Here is a 10,841-nt window from a genome sequence, read left to right as displayed (position 1 = left end):
GCCCCCTGAGGGCTGCCTGTCCTCATAATTGCTTCTGTCTACTGAAAGTAAATTTACAAAGTGTATACAACATGCCCACATAATGCACATAAACACAAACACTGGTATTTTTGTGGGTCACCGAGACACATTTCTAGTCTATCATATTTAACATCCTAAACTAACTTCTTACTCCCCCTCTGGAGTTTTGGCTTTTTTTGTTTTGGGTTTTTTTTCCTTCTATTAACAGACATTTATTTGATTTTAAATTGGAAATGGATAATTTCAACATCCTCAGCAGTTCATGATATTTTTATAGTATCTATTTAGAAACTCAACACCTCTCTCCGGATTCTCTTGCGATGGGACAGTGATGATGTGGAGCTGTGCCTGCGCCTGGTATAGGACAAATACTCTGGAAAACTGGAGGTAAACAGAGCCCTGGCTTGGCTTATGTCACACTTGCTCCACTGACTGTCCATGCTCCTGCTGTGAAAAAGATGTAACACCATTTCCTCCTTTGCACCAAACGTGAAATTCATGTCAGATCATGAACTCATCAAAGGAATGCTTCTGTGACCATCCTATTTCCTACCCTGAGCTTTTACCAGCTCTCTTCCAGTTCCCTTGATGTGAAAAACACTCAGTCTTCTCCTTCCTGCCAGATCCTGAATTTCACAGACATTTTCTTTTATTTGAAAAACTACAGTGATCAATATTTGGTGGAAAATAATATGCCAAAATCTGCTTCTGAACTCTCTTGGACTGGAAATCTTGAAATGCCACCGTCTGAGCTTTTCTTTGTTGGTCGTCTCACTGACTGCTTCAAAAACAAGGACTATTTGAAAATTCAGGAAAAGGCAATTTCATGGAAGATCATTCAGGACAAACAGCAGATTAGAAGATTTCAACTTGAATTGTCTCTTCCATGTTTCAGTTTGTCTCTGAAAAAGTAGTTATCTTTCTCCCGCCCCAACCTCATGTTTCTTCTGTTCTCATTTCCCAAACACCAGCCCTAAGAAGCTAACAAGTTTCCTGCAAGGATGAGTTCCAGGGAAGCTCTATGGAACTTGTATTTTGTGCAGATCTGGTCCGTAGTATTTCTTCTCAATCAGCATTTATCGTGCATTTTCAAAAGTGGGGAAAATTTGCTCTTGGTTATTGTCCCAAGAGTTAGTACCAGCAAGCCACCAAGCAAGCGACAGGGTGAAACCCCATCGTCCACATGCACTTACTACATTTGATTTTTAGCCCGCTAACAGCAAATCATCCAGCAGTCAAGGTATTAATAATACATCTAAAGAATGTGGTAATCTGAAAAGTACTCTCTGGAGACTCATACTGCTTTAGGAATGATAAATTGCTTCCAAAGCCAAGATGGAAATTCATCAATTCATTTCTATGAACACTTTAATTATGAGAAACTAATTTTATAATGCTGGATTTTCTCCAAATCATGTATGTTCTGCACACCACAGTGCTGAAGGTGGCATGGTTATTGACGATATAGTACCATCAGTAGTCAAATTTACAGTGACTCAAAGTCATTAAACTGATCCTTGATGACCTTCTTAGGGCAAAAGTGGTATAAAATATATGGTATAATATATATACAAGGAAGCACTGCTGTGAAATTTCGGTAAAACCAGGTACTGTACATCCCAGAAGAGTAACTCTCAAAGTTCTAACACTGAAGGAACTTGTTTTAGCATTTAAAAATGACAATATAGTAACAGACAATAGCAAAACCATCTAGAATTAAACTGAATAAGTAGATTTAAGGGCTTACACTTTGGTTTCGGTGGAGCTGTGGAGCTGATGGTCATGGTCCTTCAGTGCAACCATAGGGGGCTGAAATACTACCAGGAACCGTTATGTTCATTACAGTGGCTCTAGATACCATTCGTTAGCCAAATATAGAAAAATAGACTTTTGTATTTAGGCAGATCAAAGTAGATCATACTATGAAGCTGTCAGTTCTGCTTGTGGGAGCCTGATCCAACCTTAGAGTCACCAGGAGCTGATTAAGGAGCTGGGGCAGGGCTGGGGCATGCCACTAGGAGACAACCAAGTGAATGAACCCCTTCACCTGTGAGCCACAGGGCTCACACAACTATGATAAACAGGAATGCAATTTTAATGCCTTTTATACTGAAGCCATGTAACCAGACCCAGATCCTTGTGGTAAGAAATAGATCTCAAGTTTAAATCCCCCTGGTCTATTCAAGGGAGCTTATGCTGTCATTGACCCTTATTAACCCAGGTATTGAATTTCTGTCACATCTAAACCACAAAAAGTATATCCATTTTTCATATTTTTACATATTTTTGCTTGCTGACAATAAAGCTGGCTGAATTTTGTCAAATCTTTAAATGATGGTTTACTCTGAATGCCCTTTTTTTGTTGCTGTTGGGATACTACAGAGTTAATAGGAATGATTGTGCTGCTGATGTAAGAGGTGCATTGAATTCTAGAAAGCAGCTGCTGCAGATTAAGTGAGAGTTAATGACTAGAATAATTAAAATATCAGGTGGTTGATATTACTTCATATAATAATAGGTGGAATTGTTACTAACTGCTTTCTCTAAACAACATCAGTTGTTTTGGAATATAGAGTACATATTTGGAATGGAAAAGAATTCAAAAGAAAAGAGAAAGCTTTCTGTTCATAATTATGATTTAGTATTACTATTCTTCAATATTATTTAAAACATTCAGAGGAGGTTTTTTGCTTGCAAACAGCAAAGTATTTTATGTTGTTGTTTTTGGGGGGGTTTGTTGTTGTTTGGGGGGGGGGGCGTTGCATCTCATTTTCATGGAAAAACCCATTCTGTATATATATTTTTATCACAAGCCTGGCTGAGCTCTGTCCATATGGGCCTTATCCAGCTGGCATGCTTGAGGCTACATCCTGGGTCTCAATATATTTCTTTAGATCTCTGTACAACCTATTCCTTATACCTTTTTCTGGCCACAAAACCTGCTGTGCACACTGATGCTTTACCCTGTAAGGCAGTATCTTTCAGCTGCCTTCAGCCCCCATCTACACTGGATGTTGCAATTCCTCGGTATGGAGCGAAGGACAGGATGATTTATTATTTAAGCCACTAAGGAAAAGTATGCATTTTCTTATGGAATTCATACATGTTGCAAGACAAATTTAAAGACATTTATAACTTCTCCATAAAGTCATGCAGAAATAAAATCTGAACGCAAAGGATTTCGTATCAAGCTATCATTTAATTTTATTTATTTATTTATTTAACATTCATCGTTTATCAGTCCGTCAGCTGCTTCTTTACCTGTGTTCCTGATCAGGAAAATAGAGCTTTCTAAACTGCCCACACCTTCTCTTAAAACAGTATTAAGCTAAAAGGGTCGGCATTTGCAGAGCAAGGTGATGGTCCTTTGCAGTATTTTGCTGAAAAAGCCCTACTTTCAGAACTGCTGATGTACCTTGAGAGCCCAAGTGCTGTCTCCAGATGCGATGCTGGCACTCCAGCCGTGCTGCACTGACCTTCACCTGGGAGCCTGGCTAGTAGGGAGAGAGAAATGCTTGAAAGGTCTCCGAACATCAGTTTAGTAAAGAGCCAAGCAAAGCAGCCTGAGCAGAAAACTGTGTGGGGTATTGTTTAATCCAGCTGTGCAAACCACCAGACACAGGGGAGGGGAAGATGGACTTAACCTCTCTGAGCCTGGCACTAGAGCAGAAGATTAAAGGCACTCATGTAACTGAAAAGGCAGATTAAGTATGTAAAAACACAGCTATAAAGTACCTCTATGTTCGCTGCCTAAACTTTTTTCACAGGTTTTCCAAAGTCCCATTCTTGGCATTTTTTACTGATAAATGCCTTCATTTCAGGTAGTTATGACTTGGAGTGTTATACCAAAAATTGTCCAGTCAATACAGCCCCTCTGAAAATTATGAAAGGTGGGAAAACATCATTTTTCTGCCTAATAAGCAGGATAATGAGCAAGAGAGTGCTGTTTAAAAAGTTCATGTGTAGCAGTAATACACAACTCCATCAAAATAAAACTATCTTGTCAGGTTAAGAGGACAGAGAAGCCACCACAGCAGCTGATCAATAATTTGTCCTGCAAATCTGCACGTGGACTTGGTGGGTTTGTAAGTCTCACCTAGATATAAACTGGCTATGTGTGCTGTGAAATAGGGATTGGATCAGTGGAAGATGGCAGAGAATGGTTATTTAGTGACTCACTGTTCCAGGTATAAGATTGTATTCACCGAGATAGCTTTTTAAAACAAATTTTGCTGTTAAAAAATCATATTATAGCATCATTGAAATAAAAAGATGTCATTGCAAGCTAAATGACCTTCAAAAAGAAAGACTAGTAAGCACATTAGACTAAGTATATAGATGTGATTTAAAGTTAGAAAATTAATGAAATACCAGGATAGAAACCTAAAAGTTCTATAAGTTAATCACCTGAAGCCAAAAGTATTCATAGCTGTTTATTAAGGACCGGAGAGGACTGAGAAAACTGCTTAGGGCTACAACAGCACAAAGTAACACAGGTGAAAGTGGTACTAAAATTATCCATGAAATCAACTGTAAAAATCACCGACCCTCTCTCCGTGTAAGCAACTGTTCCCGTGAGAAAAGCGAAGGATGTTTGAAAGGCTGTATCCTCTTAGCGAGCATGAAATAGAGCTTCTGTGGGCTCCTGCTGGGTAGTTGGTGGGTGCACACAGAGCTGTTTGTCCCGCGGGGTTCCCATGCCGGCATGGCAGCGTACTGCAGCAGGAGGTGATGCTACCGCAATGTGTACATCTTGTCTGTGCATCTGTACCCCCTCCCTGAGGCTTATGGCTGTAACCTGACTAAATTCACACAGAGACTGATTACAAAGATAAACGGTGCAAAGGCACTTTTGCCTCCGAACTCAGACGTTTTCAGACCAATAGCAAATATATTATATGCCAATTTTTAAAGGTTAAGTAGTAGAAGTTGCTGGTGTGAAACCACTTGTATTCTATGTCAGGTTAACTCATCTCTGTTCTGCTGTTTCTCTAAAAGGTCAACCACCTACCACAGCATGATAAAAGAGGCAAGTAAATTAGGCTGTATAACTCTGCCAGTGACTTCCGAAATCCACACTTTGGGAAGTTGTCCCAAATTCCCTGAAAATAACGAGCTGAAATTAGAGGGAAAAACCCCATAACTATACACACATAAAAGAAAGAAAAGCAGCTGGTGGCCCAAGTTGAAAATACGTGACAGACTTCAAATATCTGATGAAAAATGGCATTTCTTCACCAGCATAGCCAATACTTCATTTACATTCATTTTTATCAGTGTGTTTTACCCACACAGAGCTCAGCCTCCTGGTAAAAGCAATACTCACATACCCCTAAGAGCCTTCTGATGCCAGCAGATTAAATTTGAGTTACAGATTGCCAAGATTCATGACACTTATACCAACGTGTGTAAGCAGATACAAGTTTTAGGAGGTACAGTTTTGTTGGCTTCAGCATTCCCAAGCTGATGTGCAGATACCACAAACCGTCTGAGAGGTTAGCCTACTTGTAGTTACTAAGATGGATGAGAAAAACTGATAAAGGGTGATAAAAATTATGATAACTAAATAGATAAAGAATGAATAGCTAGATAGCATGACATAGATAGTCCAGAGCCAGCTCCCACTGGATTTTATGATTGTCAGAGCTCTGCATGGGAGCAGGTGACTGATGACTGGTATTATCAAGGAGAGTGGAATATGTCCTGTTTTAACCTTTTCTTTATTTAACCTTTACTGTATGGGTGAGATTGTGCTGCTGATTGTCTTATTACTTGGAAGAGATTGTATTTTTTTGTTTTATATCAGGGATGATCAAAGTTAACAAAGTTCTCATGTAATTAGTTGTTAAAATAGATCTGTAATTATAAAATCATATCCATCCTCAAGTTTTATTTCCTATCATTTCTGCAGGGTTACCTGTTTCCTACAACACTAAAAGGAAAAGAGATTAAAAGCACAGAATCTAGAAAAAATTACCTACTCTAAAGACATGGAAAAGGTAGATAGATAGAAAACACTGGTATTCAGATTTATTGGTTTGTGGTTTGGATCTCTCTAAATGTTAAATAGCAGTGCTATGTATTTAAAAGAAAATGAACATTCAAACTCCCAAGTGCATAACTGTAGCAGTAAATAGGGCACACATCAGTAATAATATATTCAGGGCAGGCATAACCATTTTATCTCAGCAGAAGATATTCACACATCTGGAGCTCCTAGTAAATTTCCTTTGAATTTGAGTGTTTTTCAGTGTAAAGGTACAGGAAAATCAAAAAAATAATTGCACAGACAAGCAAACTTGACAGCTAGTAGGCCATTTATTTAACAATGCCTGGACTAAAATGGAGTAAGGTCACTTGCATTAGTCATAGTCCTGTTGTGCCCAGGTACGTGCAAGCACTATTCACAGCCAGTAAAGAGAACCAAGGCCACTGTCTTCAGCATCTGATGTTACCGAGGTCTCCAGCAATCAAAGTCCATCTAATTTTAGCTAATAGACGTTGAAGAATTTCCCATCAAATCCACTTCTTGCTATCAAATAAAAAAACAACCTCTCGTTGAGATAACTCATACCTGAGAACAAAGCTTAGGGACCTCTAGGTTTGTAAAGGAAATCTCAAACCAGCCTGAAACATTATTTCAAGATAGAACTGACTTGCCAGGACTAAGACAGTAGATTCTACCCTCAGTCTGATTATCAGAGTGATTTAAATTTGGCTGGTTAGTTCCTCGTTTGCCTGTCCATGCCAGCCACCCCCAGCAAGATGACTACGTAGCCTTTGTGGGACTCCAGAGAGAAGCCACCTAAGAAACTCCATCCGTTCACAAAACCCCATGTATGGCCCTGATCTATTGTGGTGGCAACAAAATCTGCATAAGCCAAAGAACAAGACAAATTAAATTGCTAACGGATTGTCTGCTGTCATTACTCCACATTCCAAAATGATTTCACACCATTACCTGCACAAAGACATCATTAATGCCTTCTCAGCTGCCAAAAAAAAAAAAAAAAAAAAATCCCATCTTGACAAGTTGCTGTTATATTTGCTATACAAAAATATATGGCATATAGAATGCTGTAAGGGTGGTAAACAGAGTAAAATAAGTAAAATAGAATTCCAAATGCTAAGGTACTGATTGGATTATTTAACTCTATTACTTAATTTAAATTATGCTGACTGGGAGCTGGAGTTCCATAATTACAGTTACAGAAACCTATGTACATGCTCTTCTATTGCCTTTGAGCCCTTGCTGCCAAATAAATTGCTATTATTTAATGGTATTGTAGAACAAGCATGGACTGGAATTGTCTAAGAAATTTAAGAATGTGACTTTGTTATGCAAGGTTCTATGTTGTTCATTCTGCAATCTTCTGCCTTTTACCTGTTTACAAGATTCGTTGACAAGAAAAAATGATTTAATGCAGGTGATATATGACATTTTTACAGTAAGGTTTCTACTTGCACTTTATTTTTCCTCAGTTTTGAATGACACTTTGATGAATGTCTTTTCAAGGATAATTTTATATAGGCAAAAACTGCAATAGCAATTAAAATGTTTATAACAGAATTTTATTTGGAGGTGTATGTTGCAGTCTTTCTACCAAGCATATTAAGAGATGTTTATTTAGCCACAGACTTTTGACTGGCTAATATCATGCAGCTGGCCCTTCATTTGGTGTAATTAAGGTCATAAGACTGAAACCAACAGAGCAAAGTTGATGTTCACCACCTAATACTTTGTCCAGTGTTTATTTAGCTCATTCTTTCCTAGATCTGATCCGCATCCTTCCTGAGCCTCAATTCTATTCTGCTGTACAATTTTATTACTTAAAAGCCAATAACAAAGAACAAATCCTGCTCCCATAGAGTCATAAGGCCAAAAAAGCAGCAGCAGCTGCAGTGGCAAGATGAGCGGACCATGCAGAGAAACACAGAATCCCTTGCATGTCGTAGAAGATAGTGGCACAAGGTGTGCACGAGCACAAAAGACACTTACAGGCAGGCCAAAAATCAAGAAAAACGATGGTATCAGTGGATTTGCAAACTATGCACGTATCAGTGACCAAGGCTCTCCTTTCAAACACATGGCACAACTGGCTGCATCCACAAGAAAAGCTTTGTTTCAAGTCCTTCTCCAGGTTAGAAAAGGGGTGCCATGCCACAGTGCTGAAGTGGTCCTTATCCTGTGCCCTTTCCGTTAGGTTTAGTTCACGGAGTTAAAACGCATCCTTAAAAAGCAAGAGGAGAAAACACTCCTGGCATTAAATTCTGGAATCACAAGACATCCTTAAACATAAACAACCCAAACAGGAAAGCTACGGTGGGTTATTCACTTCAGGATTTTTCCCCACGTATCATGGTGCTTGCCAAAAGGTGGAATTTCAGGGAAAGGGGACTGAAATTTTGACACGAGTTTTAATGATATTCAACAGAAGTTGTCCCCTCTCAGCCTTCCTCCTCTTTATTTTAAGAATAAAATGTAGAGTGTTAAAACTTTTTGGAATTGCAAAAATATACTGATTTTATACTTTAGAAACAATATTTTTCAGTTTTTCATTCAAAACAACACTTCTCCTTTATAAGTATCTTCTTTTTTTTTCCTGTTCTATTTTCTATTTTTAAAGAAAACAGATTTACAAAGGATTAAATAACCCAACAAGGAAAAAATTTCATTCCAGGTTAACTCAAAACATCTTTCTACATTCTTCCTGCCTCTCCCCCGCACTGGAGCCTGTTTTGGTTCAACTTGAATTTTGTTTCTGATTTTTCACCCAACAAAAAAAAAACAAAAAATACCCCACTACTCATCCAGCTCCACTAACAGAAAGGCCTCGTGCAGAGAAATAATGTATGCAGAGATGGGCTATGTAACTCTCACTACGACTACAGCCAGGCTGATAGAAGCAGAGCTCGAGGGCACCGCGGGCTGCTGGGCTGAGGTCTATCGCTGCTGCCGCCACTGCCGAGCCCTCTGCCGGAGCCGCCGCATGGACAGGCTGATCGGCTGCTTCCCGAACTTCTTCATGATCTCCTTGATTCTCGCCAGGTTGGTTTTGGAGATGGTGAAGTCGCACTGGGTAGCTCCCATGTCATAGCCGACTTCGCAGGTCTTGGTGGCAGCGGTGTAGCCCTCCGCCTTCACACTCACCATGTATTCCCCTGGGTTGAGAAGACGCCAGTAATCACCATCGGCTCCTGGTAGGAAAAGAGATGGTTTTCAGAATGGTGGCCCTTTCTCCTGGAGGAAAGTGGTGTTTGTGAGAATATAGAAGTGCCTGCACACAGATAAGCTGACACCACGGGCACCAGCCCTGCGTCCTCCCACCAGGGGGGTGTCAGTGAGGCTGTTCCCCACCACACGTACCCCTCCTCATCCTGCTGAATCTACAGGAAAATACACCTCCAACATGTTTTGCAAAAGATGAAAAGAGGACAACGGGCCTCAATCTGGCTTAAGATTTTTGTCAGTTGCACTCAGGAAGATCCTGAGGCACGGGGCCGTCTTGTAGCAGTGGGTGATTCCTAAAAGACCTTCCCCAAACTAATTCCAGCTAACAAATCAAGACCACCTGGACACATCATTTGGTGCTATTCAGTATGCAAAGTCTGTGAATGCATCATGTCAACTCACTTAGAGATCTAAGTAAATATGCCCTTCTCTAAAATCTTACATTGAGTTTATTACACTAGTTTTCCTACAAGGTATAATTCATCAGGGTACTTAACCACTTGCTTACCGGTAAACACATGAACAGAGCTCCTGTAATCAACTGAACGCCTCAGGCACAAAGCAAGATGTATTTTAACACCTTGATCAATCAGGACTTTCTGTTTTCTTCTTTTTTTTTCCCCACAAACAATCTCAGATTGCCCATACGTACATAAGGATGCTATTAGACTTCTTTTTAAGTATTAATATTAGCAAGTATGTTTAACTCTGGATTGGAAAAGGTGAAACACTAGCATTTTGCACTCTGTCCTGGGAAAACCCACTGTGGAATGAAAGCGCATATTCAAATATGCAATCCTATATATATCTCTTGTATGAAGAGGGGGTTGGGGTTTTTAGCACTGATGAGAACTGACAGCTTTACTATCACTAGCCTTGGGTCTCTTGCGATGCAGCACGTCGCAAAAATTAAAGATGGTTTGCATAAAAGGATTATGTTTGGGAAAAGATCAGACTAGCTAGGCTCCGTTTAAAGGAACAGGATTTTAATTTAGGGGTTGGTAAAATAAAACACATGTTTGCAAACAGACAGCATTAGCACAACAGCAATATCAACTGCCTGATATTGCAGTCTCTGAATGCAAGTGTGAAATTGTGTGCAAGTAGCACACCTGATTGGGTTAGTTCTTGCACACCAGCTTGCTCAGGTTTTTCTTTCAGCCAGTTTAACCCTGCCTGGGGCAATGATCAAGGTCCAGATTTTCTCTTTCTCAGGACTCAGGCATTTTTAGCAAGGGTGTTCTGAGAAGCTCTTTATTCAGTTCTCCCTTACTATGGGATCCATTGGCACCTTAACCCAAAGACAAAACATAACACTGTCCAAGTTTCTTGAATTTATCCCTAAAGGCTCATTTTTTAGCTGTAAATGCTCTGGCAAAACTACAGGGCTGGCAAAAGACTACAGATCACCCCATGTGTGGCCGTGAACTCATCCCTGCTCAGAGGCTGGCTCTAGCCCCTGGAGTTCATAACTGACCCACATTTTTCTGACGCATTTAACAGGCAGTTCATCGCAACCCTGCACAGGGCCAGAAAAAAAATCTACACATTTGTGCACCACCAGGAAAATTATTACAAAGCTGGATAT

At 39.8% G+C, this 10,841-nt stretch overlaps 1 protein-coding gene across 1 annotated transcript in view; it reads right to left on the bottom strand.

Annotated features, from left to right (window-relative positions):
• Positions 1-6,320: 6,320 nt before the first annotated feature.
• The window catches only part of CPXM2 (carboxypeptidase X, M14 family member 2), a gene marked incomplete at its 5' end in the record, with an annotated part of 79,202 nt that continues 74,681 nt past the window's right edge, over positions 6,321-10,841 (bottom strand). Inside the window, one exon of the mRNA XM_037400062.1 lies at positions 6,321-9,219. Within this exon, the coding sequence (XP_037255959.1) occupies positions 8,966-9,219 (254 nt within the window). The remainder of the gene's footprint in view (positions 9,220-10,841) is intronic.

This window comes from Falco rusticolus, chromosome 9 (assembly GCF_015220075.1).
Source record: "Falco rusticolus isolate bFalRus1 chromosome 9, bFalRus1.pri, whole genome shotgun sequence".
In the NCBI taxonomy this organism is placed as follows: Eukaryota; Metazoa; Chordata; class Aves; order Falconiformes; family Falconidae; genus Falco; species Falco rusticolus.
Note: the sequence above shows the minus strand (reverse complement) of the source record. Positions and strands in the feature narration are given on the sequence as shown.